This window comes from Scyliorhinus torazame, chromosome 16, assembly GCF_047496885.1.
Source record: "Scyliorhinus torazame isolate Kashiwa2021f chromosome 16, sScyTor2.1, whole genome shotgun sequence".
NCBI classification, from domain to species: Eukaryota; Metazoa; Chordata; class Chondrichthyes; order Carcharhiniformes; family Scyliorhinidae; genus Scyliorhinus; species Scyliorhinus torazame.
In genome coordinates, this window is record NC_092722.1 from 86622841 (window position 1) to 86645462 (window position 22622).

The 22622-nt window shown below is 50.9% G+C and overlaps 1 protein-coding gene across 1 annotated transcript; it reads left to right on the forward strand.

The window, feature by feature from the left end:
* The first annotated feature begins 5376 nt into the window (after positions 1-5376).
* emg1 (EMG1 N1-specific pseudouridine methyltransferase) lies at positions 5377-10472 on the forward strand. Its single transcript, XM_072478707.1, has 6 exons — positions 5377-5572; positions 6121-6222; positions 6334-6475; positions 6599-6657; positions 8136-8285; positions 10010-10472. The coding sequence occupies exons 1-6, from the start codon at positions 5390-5392 to the stop codon at positions 10121-10123; spliced, it is 750 nt and encodes a 249-aa protein (XP_072334808.1). The 5' UTR covers positions 5377-5389; the 3' UTR covers positions 10124-10472.
* The last annotated feature ends 12150 nt before the right edge of the window (positions 10473-22622 follow it).

Here is a 22622-nt window from a genome sequence, read left to right on the forward strand (position 1 = left end):
TTCCTGTGAGGAAGAAAGATAAATACGGCAATTTTCGGGAACCTTGGATGACGAGTGATATTGTAGGCCTCGTCAAAAAGAAAAAGGAGGCATTTGTCAGGGCTAAAAGGCTGGGAACAGACGAAGCCTGTGTGGCATATAAGGAAAGTAGGAAGGAACTTAAGCAAGGAGTCAGGAGGGCTAGAAGGGGTCATGAAAAGTCATTGGCAAATAGGGTTAAGGAAAATCCCAAGGCTTTTTACACGTACATAAAAAGCAAGAGGGTAGCCAGGGAAAGGGTTGGCCCACTGAAGGATAGGCAAGGGAATCTATGTGTGGAGCCAGAGGAAATGGGCGAGGTACTAAATGAATACTTTGCATCAGTATTCACCAAAGAGAAGGAATTGGTAGATGTTGAGTCTGGAGAAGGGGGTGTAGATAGCCTGGGTCACATTGTGATCCAAAAAGACGAGGTGTTGGGTGTCTTAAAAAATATTAAGGTAGATAAGTCCCCAGGGCCTGATGGGATCTACCCCAGAATACTGAAGGAGGCTGGAGAGGAAATTGCTGAGGCCTTGACAGAAATCTTTGGATCCTCGCTGTCTTCAGGGGATGTCCCGGAGGACTGGAGAATAGCCAATGTTGTTCCTCTGTTTAAGAAGGGTAGCAAGGATAATCCCGGGAACTACAGGCCGGTGAGCCTTACTTCAGTGGTAGGGAAATTACTGGAGAGAATTCTTAGAGACAGGATCTACTCCCATTTGGAAGCAAATGGACGTATTAGTGAGAGGCAGCACGATTTTGTGAAGGGGAGGTCGTGTCTCACTAATTTGATAGAGTTTTTCGAGGAGGTCACTAAGATGATTGATGCAGGTAGGGCAGTAGATGTTGTCTATATGGACTTCAGTAAGGCCTTTGACAAGGTCCCTCATGGTAGACTAGTACAAAAGGTGAAGTCACACGGGATCAGGGGTGAACTGGCAAGGTGGATACAGAACTGGCTAGGCCATAGAAGGCAGAGGGTAGCAATGGAGGGATGCTTTTCTAATTGGAGGGCTGTGACCAGTGGTGTTCCACAGGGATCAGTGTTGGGACCTTTGCTGTTTGTAGTATATATAAATGATTTGGAGGAAAATGTAACTGGTCTGATTAGTAAGTTTGCAGACGACACAAAGGTTGGTGGAATTGCGGATAGCGATGAGGACTGTCAGAGGATACAGCAGGATTTAGATTGTCTGGAGACTTGGGCGGAGAGATGGCAGATGGAGTTTAATCCGGACAAATGTGAGGTAATGCATTTTGGAAGGGCTAATGCAGGTAGGGAATATACAGTGAATGGTAGAACCCTCAAGAGTATTGAAAGTCAAAGAGATCTAGGAGTACAGGTCCACAGGTCATTGAAAGGGGCAACACAGGTGGAGAAGGTAGTCAAGAAGGCATACGGCATGCTTGCCTTCATTGGCCGGGGCATTGAGTATAAGAATTGGCAAGTCATGTTGCAGCTGTATAAAACCTTAGTTAGGCCACACTTGGAGTATAGTGTTCAATTCTGGTCGCCACACTACCAGAAGGATGTGGAGGCTTTAGAGAGGGTGCAGAAGAGATTTACCAGAATGTTGCCTGGTATGGAGGGCATAAGCTATGAGGAGCGATTGAATAAACTCGGTTTGTTCTCACTGGAACGAAGGAGGTTGAGGGGAGACCTGATCGAGGTCTACAAAATTATGAGGGGCATAGACAGAGTGGATAGTCAGAGGCTTTTCCCCAGGGTAGAGGGGTCAATTACTAGGGGGCATAGGTTTAAGGTGAGAGGGGCAAGGTTTAGAGTAGATGTACGAGGCAAGTTTTTTACGCAGAGGGTAGTGGGTGCCTGGAACTCACTACCGGAGGAGGTAGTGGAAGCAGGGACGATAGTGACATTTAAGGGGCATCTTGACAAATATATGAATAGGATGGGAATAGAAGGATACGGACCCAGGAAGTGTGGAAGATTGTAGTTTAGTCGGGCAGTATGGTCGGCACGGGCTTGGAGGGCCGAAGGGCCTGTTCCTGTGCTGTACATTTCTTTGTTCTTTGTTCTTTGTTTGAGTTTCTGGGAGCAATTGAGGACACAGTACAGAGGTTCATCCCAAAGAAAAGAAAGGTTATCAGAGGGGGGATTAGGCAGCCATGGCTGACAAAGGAAGTTAGGGAATGCATCAAAGCAAAAGAGAAAGCCTATAATGTGGCAAAGAGTAGTGGGAAGTCAGAAGATTGGGAAGGCTACAAAAACAAACAGAGGATAACAAAGAGAGAAATAAGGAAAGAGAGGATGAAGGTAGGCTAGCCAGTAACATTAGGATTAGGAATGATAGTAAAAGTTTCTTTAAATACATTAAAAACAAACGGGAGGCAAAAGTTGACATTGGGCCGCTCCAAAATGACGCTGGTAATCTAGTGATGGGAGACAAGGAAATAGCTGAGGAACTAAATAAGTACTTTGCGTCAGTCTTCACAGTAGAAGACATGAGTAATATCCCAACAATTCCGGAGAGTCAGGGGGCAGAGTTGAATATGGTAGCCATCACAAAGGAGAAAGTGCTAGAGAAACTAAGAGGTCTAAAAATTGATAAATCTCCAGGCCCAGATGGGCTACATCCTAGAGTTCTAAAGGAGATAGCTGAAAAAATAGTGGAGGCGTTAGTTATGATCTTTCAAAAGTCACTGAAGTCAGGGAAAGTCCCAGAGGATTGGAAAATTGCTGTTGTAACCCCCCTGTTCAAGAAGGGAACAAGGAAAAAGATGGAAAATTATAGGCCAATTAGCCTAACCTCGGTTGTTGGCAAGATTCTAGAATCCATTGTTAAGGATGAGATTTCTAAATTCTTGGAAGTGCAGGGTCAAAGAACAAAGAACAAAGAAATGTACAGCACAGGTACAGGCCCTTCGGCCCTCCAAGCCCGTGCCGACCATGCTGCTCGACTAAACTACAAAACCTTCAACACATCCTGGGTCCGTATCCCTCTATTCCCATCCTATTCATGTATTTGTCAAGATGCCCCTTAAATGTCACTATCGTCCCTGCTTCCACCACCTCCTCCGGTAGCGAGTTCCAGGCACCCACTACCCTCTGCATAAAAAACTTGCCTCGTACATCTACTCTAAACCTTGCCCCCTCACCTTAAACCTATGCCCCCTAGTAATTGACCCCTCTACCCTGGGGAAAAGCCTCTGACTATCCACTCTGTCTATGCCCCTCATAATTTTGTAGACCTCTATCAGGTCTCCCCTCAACCTCCTTCGTTCCAGTGAGAACAAACCGAGTTTATTCAACCGCTCCTCATAGCTAATGCCCTCCATACCTGGCAACATTCTGGTAAATCTCTTCTGCACCCTCTCTAAAGCCTCCACATCCTTCTGGTAGTGTGGCGACCAGAATTGAACACTATACTCCAAGTGTGGCCTAGTCGGATTAGGACAAGTCAGCATGGATTTAGTAAGAGGAGGTCGTGCCTGACAAACCTGTTAGAGTTCTTTGAAGAGATAACAAATAGGTTAGACCAAGGAGAGCCAATGGATGTTATCTATCTTGACTTCCAAAAGGTCTTTGATAAGGTGCCTCACGGGAGACTGCTGAGTAAAATAAGGGCCCATGGTATTCGAGGCAAGGTACTAACATGGATTGACGATTGGCTGTCAGGCAGAAGGCAGAGAGTTGGGATAAAAGGTTCTTTTTCGGAATGGCAACCAGTGACGAGTGGTGTCCCGCAGGGTTCAGTGTTGGGGCCACAGCTGTTCTCTTTATATATATAAACGATCTAGATGACGGGACTGGGGGCATTCTGGCTAAGTTTGCCGATGATACAAAGATAGGTGGAGGGGCAGGTAGTATGGAGGAGGTGGGGAGGCTGAAGAAAGATTTAGACAGTTTAGGAGAGTGGTCCAAGAAATGGCTGATGAAATTCAACGTGGGCAAGTGCGAGGTCTTGCACTTTGGAAAAAAGAATAGAGGCATGGACAATTTTCTAAACGGTGACAAAATTCATAATGCTGAAGTGCAAAGGGACTTGGGAGTCCTAGTCCAGGATTCTCTAAAGGTAAACTTGCAGGTTGAGTCCGTAATTAAGAAAGCAAATGCAATGTTGTCATTCATCTCAAGAGGCTTGGAATATAAAAGCAGGGATGTACTTCTGAAGCTTTATAAAGCATTAGTTAGGCCCCATTTAGAATACTGTGAGCAATTTTGGGCCCCACAGCTCAGGAAGGACATACTGGCACTGGAGCGGGTCCAGCGGAGATTCACACGGATGATCCCAGGAATGGTAGGCCTAACATACGATGAACGTCTGAGGATCCTGGGATTATATTCATTGGTGTTTAGGAGGTTGAGGGGAGATCTAATAGAAACTTACAAGATAATGAATGGCTTAGATAGGGTGGATGTAGGGAAGTTATTTCCATTAGCAGGGGAGACTAGGACCCAGGGGTACAGCCTTAGAATAAAAGGGAGTCACTTTAGAACAGAGATGAGGAGAAATTTCTTCAGCCAGAGTGGTGGGTCTGTGGAATTCATTGCCACAGAGGGCGGTGGAGGCCGGGACGTTGAGTGTCTTTAAGACAGAAGTTGATAAATTCTTGATTTCTCGAGGAATTAAGGGCTATGGAGAGAGAGCGGGTAAATGGAGTTGAAATCTGCCATGATTGAATGGTGGAGTGGACTCGATGGGCCGAATGGCCTTACTTCCGCTCCTATGTCTTATGGTCTTATGGAGATGCCCCGCAAAATGATGGGCGACAACCTCCTCATAAACGATGGGGGAGAATCATCGCAACAAGTTGGCCGATATCCTCGTTATAAACAGTGGGGGAGATGCCCAGCTCGAAGATAGATGACCAGCTCGAAAATAGATGACAACCTCATTATCAACAGTGGCCGATGCCCCGCAATTAAAATGGCCGACAACCTTCTTTCTAACAGTGGGGGGAGATCCCCATCAACAAGATGGCCGACAGCACAGTTATAAACAGTGGGGGAGATGCCCTGCAACAAGTTGGCCGATATCCTCGTTACAAACTATGGAGAAATGGCCCGCATCAAGATCTCCAACATAAATTGAAAGATAAGAGTAAATTACTGCAGATGCTGGAATCTGAAACAAAAACAGGAAATACTGGACAATTTCAGCAGGTCTGACAGTATCTGTGGAGAGAGAATGGAACTAGCTTTGAGCGTCCCACATACTCGTTTTAAACAATGGGTGGAGTCCTCGCACTAAGATGGCCGACATATCGACAATTAGAAATGCCCCGCACCAAGATGGCCGATGCCCCATTACAACAAATGAGGTGAGGGAATGACCCACACCAAGATGGCAGACGCACCTTACAACCGGAAGGGGCTGGTTTGCGTGACTTCCGCTTCCACCGGGCCATGCTGAGAGCTTTCAAGATGGCGGCGGAAGGGAGCAAGAAGAGGAAGCGGCCGCTGGAGGAGGAGAGGGAGGAGGACCCAGGGCGCGGAGGACCCGGAACTGTGCTTAGGGGGCGCCCGGGGAGGCAGCATGAGGCTAGACTGCTGGTCATCTTGGAGGGAGCAGCCCTGGAGACGGTGAAGGTAGAACAACGAGAGCGGGAGGGGTTTGGGGCGGCGGGGGAGAGGGCGGGTTTGGGGCGGCGGGGGAGAGGGCGGGTTTGGGGCGGCGGGGGAGAGGGCGGGTTTGGGGCGGCGGGGGAGAGGGCGGGTTTGGGGCGGCGGGGGAGAGGGCGGGTTTGGGGCGGCGGGGGAGAGGGCGGGTTTGGGGGGACAGGTGTGGCGAAAGGACTGAATGGGAGGGTCTGGGATGAGAGGGCGTGGGTTTTTGGGGGGCGGGAGGGGTTTGTAGGCCGACCTTTGGGGAGTGGGGGATGATGATTTTGGGAGGTTAGATGGGGTTAGGGGTGGGGCGAGAGGAATGAGTGGGAGGAGTTTGGGAAGAGAGGACGTGGGTTTTGGGAGGGGGCAAGAGGGGGCAGGGTTTGGGCTGAGAGGAGGGAGGGGTTTGTAGGTGGACCTTTTGAGGAGTGGGGCATAATGAATACGAGGAGTCCGGGGAGCGGGTAGAGGTGAGGACTCGGGAGTGAGGACTCTTTGACCCTTGCCCTCTGCTCTCTCTCACTACTAAGGTTGGGAAGTCATTCGAGCTCCTGAACTGTGACAAACACCGGTCACTCCTGCAGAAGCACAACCGCGATCCGGGGAGCATCCGCCCGGACATCGCGCACCAGGTCAGACATCCCCCCAGCCACCCCTTGTAATGTCAATCCCCATCTTGACTCTCCTTGTACGACACCCCCTTGGCCACACACTCATTCCTTTCTATCTGCCACTCCTCGCAGAGTCTCCTGATGCTGATGGACAGCCCCCTGAACCGCGCCGGTCTTCTCCAAGTTTACGTCCACACGCAGCGTAATGTTCTGATCGAAATTAACCCCCAGACCCGCATCCCCCGCACCTTCGACAGGTTCTGCGGTCTAATGGGTAAGTTGGCAGTGCCGCCTTGGCTCGTTGTTCATGGTGTAGTGGTGAGAGGGGGAGGGGAAGTGTGGGGCACGGTGAGGACATTTATTCACTCACTTGAATAACTGCCTCTTCATCTTCCAGTGCAGCTGTTACACAAACTGAGCGTCCGCGCGGCTGACGGCCCACAAAAGCTCCTGAAGGTATGTAGCAAACGGTGAATGCCCATCCAGACCCCACCCCTGCCGTGGTACATCCAGAACTTAAGTGTTCAGCTTTCCCACATCGCTCGGTGCTTTAGGCCAGGTATTTTCAAAGTCAGGGTCGCGACTCGCAAGTGGGTTGCAGGCGGGGGTTGGGAGGGTTGCGGAACTGTCCGATTGCGCGAATTCGCACAACAGCTGCAACAGCCGGCTTTTACAATGCCGGCTGTGAGCGGCCATCAAAATGATGGCTGCGACCATATAAAAAAATGTGGGCGCACTGCGCATGCGTGCCCGCTCATCGTTTTTTAAAAATATGGTCGCAGCTGTCATTTTGAAGGCAACTCGCAGCCGGCATTATTAAAAGCCAGCTGTTGCGCACAAATTTGTGCAAATGGAGATGCAGGAGAAGATTTTTTTTAAAAATTCAATGTAATCTTTCTGCCTGAAGGGAGGCAGAGAGCACCTCCCCCGAACGTTGATGTCACGTGCTTTGGGCACAATTGCGATTCCTCCATTTTGTCAGCAGCAAACGAGTAATGAGAACCAAGCAGGCTCACATCTCGCATTAAAGGTCAGAGAAAATGGTGGGTCGCGAATGTCGGCCAGCGTGGGTCCCGAAGGTTGGCCGGCTGGTAAAAATGGGTCCCCGGAAATAAAATTTGAAAAACACCGTTTTACTCACTTAAATTTTCCCATGTAAACGGATAACATCACAGCGCCACCCCTTGTTGGCAGCTGCAATCACAGCGTGACATTAATATGGAATGCTGAAGGGTCTGATCACTCGGGGTCAGGCATGGGAGGGGGAGCAAATAGGGTGGAGTGTCAGTACTGAGAGGGTGCTGCACTTTCGAAGGGTCAGTACTGAGTGTGCACCGCACTGTCAGAGGGTCAGTACTGAGGGAGTGCCGCACAGTCGGAGGGGGACAGTCAGTACTGAGAGTAGTCGGAGGGTCAGTACGGAGCGAGCCCTGCGCTGTCGGAGAGGGCCAGTACTGAGGGAGAGGTCGATTGTAGAAATATATTTCTTGACTGGACTGCTGGGCAGAGAGGTAGCAAATCATAGAATTTACAGTACAGAAGGAGGCGATTCGACCTGTCGAGTCTGCATCAGCCCTTGGAAAGAGCACCCCACTTAAACCCACGCCTCCATCCTATCCCAGTAACCCCACCTAACACTTTTGGACACTAGGGGCAATTTAGCATGGCCAGTCCACCTGACTTGTAAATTTTTGGACTGGGAGGAAACTGGAGCACCCGGAGGAAACCCACGCAGACACGGGGAGAATGTACAAACTCCACAGAGACGGTGACCCTTGGTCCCTGCAGCTGCGAGGCAACAGTGTTAACCACTGTGCCGATGTGCCACCCAGTTTAAAGGCAATTTAACCGTCGAAGAGTGATATGGATCGCAGTCTCATACTTGCAAAATGAATGGAGGCTTGTCAACATTGGTTTCCCCTCCCTTCCCACAGATTATTAAGAATCCAGTGACTGATCATCTTCCCGTTGGATGTCGAAAGATCGGAACAACGTTCCACACTGACGAAGTAGTGAGGCTCCAGGATCTGGTTCCAAAGGAGGAGTCTGCAGTGTTTGTCATTGGAGCTTTTGCACATGGCTCAGTAAGGCTTTCTGTCTCCCTATAGCCCTGTCTCAAATCCCAAACTAATCCCATTGCCCTGCTCTGTGCCCATAACCCTGTATCAAATCCCATTGCCCCACTCTCTCCCCATAGCCCTGTGGCTCAGTAGGGCCTTCTGTCTTCCCATAGCCCTGTATCAAATCCCAAACTAATCCCACTGCCCCACTCTGTCTCCCCATAGCCCTGTATCAAATCCTAATCTAATCCCATTGCCCCACTCTCTCCCCATAGCCCTGTATCAATCCCAAACTAATTCCACTGACCTGCTCTCTCCCCATAGCCCTGAATCAATCGCAAACTAATCCCACTGACCTCTCCCCATAGCCCTGTATCAAATCCCAAATTAATCCCACTGTCCCTCGCTCTCTCCATAGCCCTGTATCAATTCCAAAACCAATCCCATTACCCCCCTCTCTCTCAATAGCCCCGTATCAATCCCAAAAACTAATCCATCTCTCCCCTCTCTCGCCAATGCTCTGTATCAATGTCCAAACTAATCCCAGTCTCCCGCTCTGTCACCATAGCCCAATACTAATCCCACTGCGCCTCTCCCCATTGCCCTAAACCAATCCCCAAACTAATCCCATTGCCGTGCTCTCCCCTATCCCTGTATCAATCCCCAAAGTAATCCCACTGCCTTTCTCATCTCCATTACCCTGTATCAATCCCCAAACTAATCCCACTGTCCCACACTCCCCATAGTCCTATATCAATCACAAAACTAATCCCACAGCCCCATTCCCTCCCCACAGCTCTGTATCAATCACAAACTAATCCTACTGTCCTGTTCTCCTCATCCCTGTATCAATCCCAAAACGAATCCCACTGCCCCGTTCTCTCCCTATAGCCCTGTGTCAATCCCAAACGAATCCCACTATTCCGCTGAAAACAATCTGAGAACATGCACAAACCGACTCACAAACAGCTTCCCCGCTGTTACCAGACTCCGAAACGACCTTATGGACTGACCTCATTAACACTACGCCCCTGTATGCTTCACCCGATGCCGGTGTTTATGTAGTTACATTGTGTACCTTGTGTTGCCCTATTATGTATTTTCTTTTATTTCCTTTTCTTTTCATGAGCTGCTCGCAGAAAAATACTTTTCACTGTACCTCGGTACATGTGGCAATCAACAAAATCCAAATATCAAGCACTAACTAATCCCACTGTTCCACACTCTCCCCAAAACCCTGTATCAATCCGCAAACCAATCCCAATGTCCCGCTCTCTCCCCATAGCCCTGTATCAATCCCCAAACGAATTCCACTATCCCGCTCTCTCCCCATTGCGCTGTATCAATCCCCAAACTAATCCCACTATCCCGCACTCCCCATAGTCCTGTATCAATCCCCAAACTAATCCCACTGTCCCGCACTCCCCATAGCCCTAAATCAATTACAAACTAATCCCACTGCCCCGTTCTCCCCCCATAGCCCTATATCAATCACAAACTAATCCCACTGCCCCGATCTCTCCCCATAGCCCTATATCAATCATAAACTAATCCCAATGCCCCATACTCTCCCCAAAGCCCTGTATCAATCGCAAACTAATCCCAATGTCCTGCTCTCTCCCCATAACCCTGTATGAATCCTGAAATGGATCCCCCTGCCCTGTGTGTTCTGACATCTGCGAGATGTGTTTCAGTCGGTTAAGTGACCCTCTTTTTTTTTTTTTTTTTCCCCCGACATTCCTTTTCAGATTAACGTTGACTACACTGAGAGGCAAGTTTCCATCAGCAGCTACCCGCTCTCTGCCGCCCTGACGTGTGCCAAGATATGTACGGCCTTCGAGGAGGCCTGGGGGGTGGTTTGAGAAGCACCGGACAGCCTCCTTGTTTCCTGAGGAAATGTGGTTGGGGCAGTGCTCTGGGCCGGGCCTGGCCCACACGCCCTGTTACTCGCTGAGGAATCGTTGTGTCTTTGGGCTTGTCTGGAGTTCACAAGGAGGGACCAAGCCTTTCACAGTCGAATAGCTGACCTGACACTGGGCTCGGACGCCTCATCGGAAAGCCTGGAGATGGAGATGGTGGGTTTGTGGAGTTTTGGGCTGATTGACTGTGGCGGGCATTGCTTCGTCGCTGGTCCCTCCTCCATCTGAAGGAACAGTCAAACCATGTCTTCGAGTCCTGCATATACGTAATAAAAATTAATTTATTTCCTTAGCTTTCGTGTGTAATATTTGTTGTGGCGTGGCAATCTCGAGAGGGTTTTGGCTGGCCGAATGGGCATCCTCCTGTTTCAGTGTAACAGACTTGAGAGGGGCTAAAGGGAGTCATAAGTTTACAACATGGAAACAGGCCTTTCGGCCGGACTTGTCCATGCTACCCAGTTTTTAACCACTAAGCTAGTCCCAATTGCCCGCATTTGGCCCATATTCTTCTATACCCATCTTAACCATTGTTATGGGCCAAGGTTTAGAAAACTCCAAAGTATATCATGGAGTCCACCTGACCTACAACTGTTCATTGATTTTGGCTACGATGAGTACAAGGGTCTGCCTTTCAGGTGTTATTCAACTGAGTTCTTAGACCTTTTAATCCATAAACAAGCTTTATTCTACGAATTTAGTTAACATTTGTATAACACAGTAAGAATTATTATCAAGGACAAACATAAAAACCTACACTGGTACAGTAATCTATGTGTAACCCTCAATAAATTCCCCCTTAACTGTTCCATTTCAATAACAAGATCCCATAAACCAAAAAACCCTTTTCCCCAAAACAGTAGGTAACTATAATAATTGGGTTTCTTCCTTGGAATAACTCTTTAAAATTGAAAATAGAGAGACAGGCCAAAATACTTCTCTGTCTGAGTCGACAGCAGCTAAATGTGAAAACAAAAGTTTAAAAACTCAGAGCCACAAACCATCTCCAAAACCAGTAAAACCAACTCCCACAGCCCAATTCCACTCACGCAATGACATCACTGAAGCCATGTGATAAGACAAAAATATTTCTTAAAGGGGCACTCCCATGACACCTTGTAACTTTTAAACTATTTTTAAAAGACAAAATTGTACCTGTATTCCAAGTGTGGCCTTACTAATGTCTTGAACAACTTCAGCAAGACCTCTGAACTCCTATATTCAATGTTCAGACCAATGAAACCAAGCATGCCGAATGCCGCCTTCACCGCCCTGTCCACCTGTGACCCACTTTCAAGGAACTACGAACCTGTACTGAGATCTCTTTGTTCTATAATAAACCTCCTTTTCTGTGTAACCGGCTCAAGAGTCGCTGAAAGGCCTCCTCCTGTTCCTGTGGCGCAGTAGTTTGCACTGTTGCCTCATAGCGCCAAGACCCGGGTTCGACCCCAGTCCTGGGTTACTGTCCGAGTGGAATTTGAACATTCTCCCCGTGACTGCATAGGTCCCACCCCCACAACCCAAAAGATGTGCAGGATAGGTGGATGGGCTACGCTAAATTGCCCCTTAATTGGAAAAAAAATAATTGGGTACTCTGAAAATCTTTTTCAGAAAGGGCTCGAGAGCGGTGAATGGGCCTCCTGTCCCTGCTGGCGAGTGGCTGAATGGACCCCCTCTTCCTGTGCACCAGGCACGAGGAGCTGAATGGCCTTCCTCCTGTTGCTGTGTAGCAGGCTGGTGAGGGGCTGAATGGACCTCCTGTCCCTGTGTATCAAGCACAAGGGGCTGAATGGCCTTCCTCCTGTTGCTGTGTACCAGGCACGAGGGGCTGAATGAGCCTTCTGTTCCTCTGTAGCAGGCTGGAGAGGGGCTGAATGGGTCTCCTCGTGCTCCGGCGTACCAGGAACGAGGGGTGGGGGTTTGGATGGGTCTCCTGTTCCTATAAAACATTCGAGAGGGGGTTTGAATGAGCCTCCAACTGTTCCTCTGTAACAAGAGGGAGGACTGAATGGGCCTCCTGTTCTGATGTAACAGGATCGAGAGGGGCTGAATGGATCTTCCCCTGTTCCTGTGTGCTAGGTACAAGGGGCTGAATCGCCTCCTGTTCGTGTGTAGCAGGCTGAAGGGTTGAAGGCTGGTGGGCCTCCTGTTTGTGTGTAACAGGCTCGAGCGGGGCTGAATGGGCCTCCTCTCCTATGTACCAGGCACGAGGAGCTGAATAGTCCTGTTCCTGTGTAACAGTTGCGAGACAGGCTGAATGTCCTGTTCCTGGGTAACAGGCTCGAGGGAGGTGCTGAATGGGCTTTCTGGTCCTGTGTACCAGGCACGAGAGGCTGAATGGGCTTCCTGTTCCCGTGTGCTAGGCACAAGGGGCTGAATAGTCCCTGTGTAACAGGCTTGGGGAAAGTTTTTAAAAAAATATATTTTTTAACAACACAATTTTTCCCCTTACAAACAGTAATACCTCCCCCCCCCCCCCCCCCCCCCCCCCCGTAACAAAATAACGCAAAATCTCCCTGAGCAAGATATATACATGGCAAGATGGTATATTTACATAGCTTTATACACTGGCTCTTGGCCGCACGTACCGTTTACCCCCACCCTCCATGCTATCTCCCGCTCGTCCATCCCCTTGAACAATCTCCCACTCGTCCATCCCCTCGAACAATCTCTCGTCCCCCCCAGGGTTGCTGCTGCTACTGATCGACCTTCTAACGCTCCGCGAGATATTCTAGGAACGGTTGCCACCGCCTGTCAAACCCCTGTGCAGACCCTCTCAAAGCAAATTTAATTCTCTCCAATTTTATGAACCCCGCCATGTCGTTAATCCAGGCTGGGGGGCTTCGCCTCCTTCCACAATAGCAAGACCCTTCGCCGGGCTACTAGGGACGCAAAGGCCAGAATTCCGGCCTCTTTCGCCTCCTGCACTCCCGGCTCATCCACTACTCCAAATATTGCTAGCCCCCAGCTTGGCTTGACCTGGACTTTCACCACCTGGGATATTACTCCCGCCACACCTCTCCAGAACTCCTCCAATGCCGGGCATGACCAAAACATATGGACATGGTTCGCCGGGCTCCCTGAACATCTTTCACATCTATCCCCTACCCCAAAGAACCTACTCAGCCTTGTCCTCGTCAAATGCGCTCTGTGAACCACCTTAAGTTGTATCAGACTGAGCCTGGCACACGAGGAGGAGGTATTAACCCTACCTAGCGCATCCGCCCATAGCCCTTCCTCAATCTCCTCCCCCAGCTCCTCCCATTTACCTTTCAATTCTTCTACTAGCGCTTCCCCCTCTTTCATCTCTTGGTATATTTCCGCCACCTTGCCCTCCCCGACCCATGCCCTTGAGATCACCTTATCTTGAACTTCTTGTGCCGGGAGCAATGGAAATTCCCTCACCTGTCGCCTCACAAAAGCCCTCACCTGCATATATCTAAATGCATTTCCCGGGGGTAACTCAAATTTCTCCTCCAGTGCCCCTAGGCTCGCAAATGTCCCGTCAATGAACAGGTCCCCCATTCTTCTTATCCCCGCCCGATGCCAGCCTTCGAACGCCCCGTCCATCTTCCCCGGGACAAACCGGTGGTTACCCCTGATCGGGGACCACACCGATGCTCCCATTGCACCCCTGTGCCTTCTCCACTGACCCCAGATCCTTAGTGTTGCCGCCACCACCGGGCTTGTGGTGTATTTTGTCGGCGAGAGCGGCAGCGGTGCCGTTACCAACGCCCCCAGGCTTGTTCCTTTACAGGACGCCATCTCCATCTCTTCCATGCCGCCCCCTCTCCCTCCATGACCCACTTGCGGATCATCGCCACGTTTGCTGCCCAGTAGTAACTCTCTAGGTTTGGCAAAGACAACCCTCGGTCCCTGTTGCGTTCCAAGAACCCTCTCCTAACCCGAGGGGTCTTATTTGCCCACACATACCCCATAATACTTCTACCTACTCTCTTGAAAAAGCCTTTGGTGATCACGATGGGGAGGCACTGAAACACGAACAAAAACCTCAGAAGGACCACCATTTTGACCGACTGCACTCTACCCGCCAACGAGAGCGGGAGCATGTCCCATCTTTTAAAATCCTCCATTTGCTCCACCACCCTCGTCAAATTCAGTTCATGTAGGGACCCCCAACTTCTGGCTATCTGGATCCCAAGATACCAAAAACTCCTCTCCGCCCTCCTCAGCGTCAGGTCCCCTATCCCTCTTTCCTGGTCCCCTGCCTGTAATACAAAAAGCTCACTTCTCTACATTAAGCTGGTAGCCCGAGAACTCTCCAAACTCCTTCAGAGTCTGCATGACCTCCACCATCCCCTCCATTGGGTCCGCCACGTATAGCTGCAGGTCATCCGCATATAGCGATACCCGATGCACCTCTCCCCCGCGGACTATCCCCCTCCATTTCTGAGACTCCCTAAGTGATATGGCCAAGGGTTCGATCGCCAATGCAAACAACAGGGGGGACAGGGGGCACCCCTGTCTCGTCCCTCGGTACAGCCGAAAGTACTCCGACCTCCGCCGGTTCGTCACTACGCTCGCCACCGGGGCGCTGTAAAGGAGCTTAACCCATCTAATAAACCCTCCCCCGAACCCAAACCTGCGCAATACCTCCCAGAGGTACTCCCACTCTACTCGGTCAAAGGCTTTTTCCGCGTCCATAGCTGCCACTATCTCCGCCTCTCCCTCCTCCGATGTCATCGTTATCACGTTTAAGAGCCGCCGCACATTGGTATTTAACTGCCTGCCCTTTACGAATCACGTTTGGTCCTCGTGAATCACCCCCGGGGCACAGTCCTCAATCCTAGTGGCCAGTACCTTCGCCAATAGCTTAGCATCCACATTGAGGAGCAAAATCGGCCTGTACGATCCACATTGCAGTGGATACTTGTCTCGCTTTAGAATCAAGGAGATTGTAGCCTCCGACATTGTCTGGGGCAGGGTTCCCTCCTCTCTTGCCTCGTTGAAGGTCCTCACTAGTAGCGGGGCCAGCAGGTCCACATATTTTCTATAGAATTCCACCGGGAACCCGTCCGGCCCCGGGGCCTTCCCCGCCTGCATGCTCCCCAAACCCTTACTCAACTCCTCCAACCCAATTGGTGCCCCCAAACCAACCGCCTCCTGCTCCTCCACCCTCGGGAACCCCAGCTGGTCCAGGAATCGCCTCATCCCCCCTTCCCCCCCCGCTGGGGGCTGGGATCTGTGCAGCTCTTCATAGAAGTCCTTGAATACCTTATTTATTTTCGTTGCACTTCGAATCGTGGCTCCCATTCCATCTTTGATTCCCCCTATTTCCCTTGCTGCTGCCCGCTTACGGAGCTGGTGCGCCAGCATCCGACTAGCCTTTTCATCGTACTCGTAAGTCACCCCTTGCGCCTTCCTCCACTGTGCCTCCGCCTTGCCCGTGGTCAGCAGGTCAAACTCCGTCTGGAGCCGTCGCCTTTCCCCAAGTAATCTTTCCTCCGGGGCCTCTGCGTATCTCCTGTCCACTCGCAAGATCTCCCCCACTAACCTCTCCCTTTCCATTCCCTCTATCTTCTCCCTATGAACCCTGATGGAGATCAGCTCTCCCCTGATCACCGCCTTCAACGCCTCCCCCACTCGCACCTCCCCGTTGTCGTTGGCCTCCAAGTACCTTTCAATACACCCCCTCACCTTCCCACACACCACCTCATCGGCCAGCAGTCCCACATCCAGCCGCCACAGCGGGCGTTGGTCCCTCTCCTCTCCCAGCTCCAGTTCCACCCAGTGCGGGGCATGGTCCGAAACGGCTATGGCCGAATACTCCGTCCCCTCCACTCTCGGGATGAGCGCCCTGCCCAGAACAAAGAAATCTATCCGGGAGTAAGCCTCATGCACGTGGGAGAAAAAAGAAAATTCCCTGGCCTGCGGTCTTGCAAACCTCCATGGGTCCACTCCCCCCATCTGATCCATAAACCCCCTAAGTACCTTGGCCGCCGCCGGCCTCCTTCCCGTCCTTGATCTGGAGCGGTCCAGTGCTGGGTCCAGCACCGTATTGAAGTCCCCTCCCATTATCAGTCCTCCTACCTCCAGGTCCGGAATGCGCCCCAACATGCGCTTCATAAATCCCGCATCATCCCAGTTCGGGGCGTATACGTTTACCAACACCACCCACGTCCCTTGCAACCTACCGCTCACCATTACATATCGCCCTCCATTATCCGCTACGATAGTCTTGGCCTCAAATGACACATGCTTTCCCACCAGAATTGCCACCCCTCTATTCTTCGCGTCCAATTCCGAGTGAAATACCTGTCCTACCCATCCCTTTCTTAACCTGACCTGGTCCGCCACCTTCAGGTGTATCTCTTGGGGCATTGCCACATCTGCCTTCAGTCCCTTTAAGTGCGCGAACACTCGAGCCCCCCCCGACTAGCCATCTCCTTTTCTGGGCCAGTCCCTTGTCCGCATCTCCCTCACCCTCCAGTCCCCCAGACGGGGGACCCCCATCCCAGCCACGTCTTCTGTGTCCCGTTCTCTTTCGGCCAGTGCAGCAGCAACCCTTTCCCCCCCCCTTCCCCCTCTCCACCCCCTCCCCGTCCGCTCCCCCCCGCTAGATCCCCGTCTAGCTTTTTTGCTCCCCCCATATCCCTCCCGTAAGTCAGCTGACCCCGGCTTCCCCCGCCATCCCTTTAACCCCCCCGTGTGGGAATCTCCCAATCAATGTACATCCCCTTCCCGCCTTTTTTGCCGCGCGCGGGAAAGACAACCCCACGCCTTCCAAAGCCTGCCCCGCCCCCCATGGCGCAGCTCCTGTCGTGGCCTTGTCCCTCTCCCCCAGCCCACATAGCATTTCCTGCACGTGGTTGACCCCCTATGTACAACAACCATCATACTTCAACCCTCAAACACCCCCCTCCCACACAAATCCAATTTTTCAGCTAGTATAAAGGTCCACGCCTCTTCGGGCGTTTCGAAGTCGTGGTGTTGGCCATTATGTGTAACCCACAGTCGCGCTGGCTGCAACATTCCAAATTTCACTCCTTTCCGGTGCAGCACCGCTTTGGCCCGGTTGAAACCCGCTCTCCGCTTAGCGACCTCCGTGCTCCAGTCCGGGTATATTCTGATCTCCGCATTGTCCTACTTGCTGCTCCGTTCCTTCTTGGCCCATTTCAGGACCCTCGCTCTGTCCGTAAACCGGTGAAATCTCACCACCATCGCCCTTGGCGGCTCTTTTGCATTGGGCTTCCTCGCTAGCACTCGGTGTGCCCCTTCCAGCTCCAGCAATCCCGGGGGGGGCTCCGCACCCATCAGCGTCCAATCATTGTGCCCACATATGCCGCGGCATCGGCCCCCTCCACTCCTTCTGGGAGACCCAGGATCCTCAAGTTGTTTCTCCTTGATCTGTTCTCCAGGTCTTCGAGTCTTCCCGCCCACGTCCTGTGCAGCGCTTCGTGCCGCTCCACTCTCTCCGCCAGGCCCACGAGCTCGTCGTCGTTCTCACTCACTTTTTCCTGGATCTCCTGAATCTTCACCTCTTGGGCTTTCTGGGTTGCTCCAAGTTTTTCCACCATTGCCAGTATAGGCGCCACCATCTCCTTACGCAGCTCCTCGAAGCAGCACTTGATGAACTCTTTCATCTCCTCTCGGTCCGTGGGCGCCGCCATTTTGTTTTTTCCTTTTTCTTCTTTCTTCTCCCGCTGCTCCAGGGCCGCTTTTTTCGCCGTTTCGCTGCGGGTCCGATCCATGCAGGTCTGTAGGGCACTTTCTCCTTCCTTCCCCACGGGTTGGTTTTTTAAAAAAATGCCGTTGGGGCTCCGTTAGCGGGCCCAAAAGTCAGTTTTCGCGGGAGCTGCCGAATCGCGCGGCTTAGCTCCGCATCGCCGCGACCCGGAAGTCTTGGGGAAAGAGTTAGACTGCCTTCTTGTTCCTGTTTTAACAGACTAGAGATGGGCTGAATTGGCCTCCTCGTGTTCCTGTGTAACCAAGTTGAGGGTGACTGAATGGGCCTTTTCAAAGAACAATACAGCACAGGAACAAGCCCTTCGGTCCTCCAAGCCTGTACCAGTCATGATACCAACCTTTGCCAAAACCCTAGGCACTTCCTAGTGCTGGGTCCCTCTATACCCATCCTATACATGTATTTGTCACGATCCTTTTGAACGCCGTTAATGTATCTGCTTCCACAACCTCCGCTGGCAACGCGTTCCAGGCACTTACCACCCTCTGTGTGAAAAATCTGCCTCGCTCATTTCCTCTAAACTTTGCCCCATGGACCTTAAACCTAGTGACTGACCCCTCCACTCTGGGAAAGAGTGCCTGCCCATCCACTATATCCATGCCCCTCATAATCTTGTAGGTCACCCCTCAACCTCCGTCTTTCTAATGAAAACAATCTGAGTCTATTCAGCCTCCGCATAGCTAACACCCTCCAGACCAGGCAACATCCTGGTAAACCTCCTCTGCACCCCCTCCAAAGCCTCCACATCCTTCTGATAGTGTGCCGACCAGAATTGTGCGCAATATTCCAAGTGCGGCCTTACCAAGGCCTTACAACTGCAGCATGACTTGCCAGTTTTTATACTCGATGCCCCGTCCAATAAAGACAAGCATTCTGTATGCTTCCTTGACTGTCTTGTCCACTTGTGTTGCCACTTTCAAAGATCTGTGGACCAGTACGCCCTGATCTCTGACTTTCTATATTCCTAAGAGTTTTGCCATTTACAGTATATTGCTCCTCTATGTTAGACCTACCAAAATGGATTACCTCACATTTGCCTGGATTAAACTCCATTTGCCATTTCTCTGCCCAAGTCTCTAACCTATCTATGTCCTGCTGTATCCTCTGACAATCCTCAGCACTATCTGCCACTTCACCACCCTTGGTGTCATCCGCAAACTTACTAATCAGACCAGCTACATTTTCCTCCAAATCGCTTATGTACACTACAAATAACAGAGGCCCCAGCACAGATCCCTGTAGAACACCACTAGTTACAACCTTCCATTCAGAAAAACACCCTTCTACTGCTACCCTTTGCCTTCTGTGATCGAGCCAGTTCTGTATCCATCTTACCACCTCACCTCTGATCCCGTGTGACTTCACCTTTTGTACCAGTCTGCCATGAGGCACCTTGTCAAAGGCTTTACTGACGTCCATGTAAACAACATCCACCGCCCTCCCCTCATCAATCATCTTTGTCACCTCCTCAAAAACTTGACCAAGTTAGTGAGGCACGACTCCCCTTCACAAAACCGTGCTGACTATCGCTAATGGGTCCATGTGTTTCCAAATGGGTATATATCCTGTCTCTGAGAATTCTCCCCAATAATTTATCTACTCCCGGCGTGAGGCTCACCGGCCTATAGTTTCCAGGATTACCCCTGCTACCTTTCTTAAACAGTGGTACCACATTAGCTATTCTCCCATCCTCTGGAAACTCCACTGTAGCAAATGAGGATACAAAGATGCCAGTTAAGGCCTCAGCAATTTCCTCCCTTGCTTCCCTCAGTATTCTGGGGTAAACCCCACCAGGCCCAGGAGACCTATCTACCGTAATTTTTTAAAAGACCCTATATCTCCTTTTTGATGTCAACATGACCCAGACTATCCACATACCCTTACCAAGAATCATCTTCCACAAAGTCCTTTTCTTTGGTGAACACTGATACAAAGTACTCATTTAGTACCTCGCCCATTTCCTCTGGCTCAACACATAGAGTCCCACTGTCCTTAAGTGGTCCAATCCTTTCCCTGGCCACCCTCTTGCTTTTTACATATGCAAAAAAGGTTTGGGATTCATGTTAATCCTACTTGCCAAGGCCTTTTCATGACTCCTCCTAACCCTCCTAATTTCCGGCTTAAGTACCTTCCTACATTTTTATACTCCACAAGACTGTCCCTTCTAGACTACAAAAGTCTTGTTTTTGTTTTTTAAATTAAATTTAGAGTACCCAATTCATTTTTTTCAAATTGAGGGGCAATTTAGCATGGCCAATCTTTGGGTTGTGGGGGTGAAACCCAAGCAACCATGGGGAGAATGTGCAAACTCCACACGGACAGTGACCCAGGGCTGGGATTGAACCTGGGACCTCGGCGCAGTGAGACAGCAGGGCTAACCACTGTGCCACCATGCTGCCCCTCTTTCTTTTTGACGAGGTTCACAATATCCCTCGTTATCCAAGGCTCCCTAAACTTCCCCTTATTCTGCGCTCTCTCAGGAACGTGACTTTTCTGAATCCTAATCAATTGTCGTTTGAAAGATTCACACATGTCCGATGTTGAATTACTATCCAGCAGCTGCACCCAATCCAAATTCTTCAATTCCTGTCTAATGATATCGTAATTTGCCTTTCCCCAGTTTAGCACCTTAACGCAAGGGTTACCCTCATCCCTATCCAAAACTACCCTAAAACGTACAGAATTGTGGTCACTACTCCCAAGATATTCCCCTGCTGAAACCTTAGCTACCTGTCCAGGATCATTCCCCAATACCAGATCCAGTACTGCCCCTTCCCTAGTTGGACTATCTACATATTGCATCAAGAAGCCTTCCTGGATACACCTTACAAACTCTGCCCCATCCAAACTCTTCCTGTGTAACAGGCGCGAGGGTGGGGCTAATAGCCAGCCTCCTGGTCCTGTGTATCAGACACAAGGGGCTGAATGGTTTTCCTCCTGTTCATGTGTAAGTCACAATAGGTGCTGAATAGGCCTCCTCCAGTTCCTGTGTAACAGGCTCGAGAGGGGCTGAAGCTGAATGAGCCTCCTCCTGTTCCTGTGTTAAGTGCTCCAGGGAGGTGAATGGGCTTCTGAACCCCTCCCTCGAGCCTGTTACACAGAAAAAGGAGGAAGCCAATTGAGCCCTTATCGAGCCTGTTACACAGGAACAGGAGGAGGCCCATTCAGCCCTTCTCGAGCCTGTTACACAGGAAAAGGAGGAGGCCCATTCAGCCCCTCTCGAGCCTGTTACACAGGAACAGGAGGTCGTCTATTCAGCCTTTCTCAAGGCTGTCACACAGGAAAAGGAGGAGGTCTATTCAGCCCCTCTCGGGAGGGGCTCAACGGGTCTCCTCATGTCCCTGTGGTACAGACTCGAGTGGGGCTCAATGGGCCTCCTCCTGTTCCTGTGTAACAGGCTCGAGAGGGGCTGAATGGACCTCCTTTTCCTGTGTAACAGGCTCGAGAGGGGCTGAATGGACCCCCTTTTCCTGTGTAACAGGCTCGAGAGGGGCTGAATGGATCTCCTTTTCCTGTGTAACAGCCTCGAGAAGGGCTGAATGGGCTCCTCCTGTTCCTGTGCAACAGCTTTGATAGGGGCTGAATATACCTCCACCTGTTCCTGTGTAACAGGCTCGAGAGGGACTGAATAGACCTCCTCCTTTTCCTATGTAACAGCCTCAAGGAGGGCTGAATGGACCTCCACCTGTTCCTGTGTCACAGGCTCAAGGGAGGGGTTCATAGGCCTCCTCCTGGTGGTGTGTACCAGGCACATGGGGCTGAATGTGTCTCCTCTTGTTCCTGTGTAACAGGCTCGCGAGGGGCTGAATGGGCCATCCTCCTGCTCCTATGAAACAGGGGCGTAATAGGTCTCCTCGTATTCCTGTGTACTCAGCACAAGGGGCTGAATGGGCCTCCTCCTGTTCCTGTGCAACAGGCTCCAGAGGGGCTGAATGGGCCTCCTCCTGTTCCTGTGTAACAGGCTCCAGAGGGGCTGAATGGGCCTCCTCCTGTTCCTGTGTCTGAGGCTCAAGGGGGCTGAATGGGCCTCCTCCTGTTCCTGTGTAACAGGCTCAAGGGGGCTGAATGGGCCTCCTCCTGTTCCTGTGTAACAGGCTCAAGGGGGCTGAATGGGCCTCCTCCTGTTCCTGTGTGACAGTCTCTAGAGGGGTTGAATGGGTCTCCTCCTGTTCCTGTGTAACAGGCTCGAGCAGGGCTGAATGGTCTACCCCCTGTTCCTGTGGAACAGGCTCCAGAGGGGCTTAATGGTCCACCTCCTGTTCCTCTGTAACAGGCTCAAGGGGAGCGTTATTTCCCATGTCTGATTTGGTACCTCGGAGCGATCAAGCACTTATGGCACAAGTGATTGTTTGGTAACCCCCCTCCGTGACTGGCATTAATCGTTGAACAATGATAGGCGGATTTTGTTGTATCGAATGAACTGTTTGTCCTGAGTTAATTATGGGGGAGATTTGCCATGAGTGCCTTTGACGAGAAAGGTGTCACCTGAGTGTGCCGGGCAAGTCCCAGGGCGTGCTGGGACACATCTCCTCACGCCCACACCATAACAAACAACTTTGTGGATTTAATTGCTGGTTCATTGACAGGCGCTGATATGTCCTGGAAGGGAACATTGACACACGCACACAGGCAGGCAGTGACGTACTGGCTGAATTCTCACCCAGTGCCTTGCTCAATAGGCCTATACACTTTGTGAATGAATAACAGGCTCTCTTTCTCTGTCTCTGTTTCACTCTGTCT

Bases quoted from the DNA above. Each gene is read 5' to 3' on its own strand.
- emg1 (XM_072478707.1), top strand. From the start codon at position 5,390: ATGCTGAGAGCTTTCAAGATGGCGGCGGAAGGGAGCAAGAAGAGGAAG. The intron at 6,223-6,333 runs GTCAGACATCCC...CACTCCTCGCAG, and splicing joins GCCCGGACATCGCGCACCAG to AGTCTCCTGATGCTGATGGA. The intron at 6,476-6,598 runs GTAAGTTGGCAG...TTCATCTTCCAG, and splicing joins CAGGTTCTGCGGTCTAATGG to TGCAGCTGTTACACAAACTG.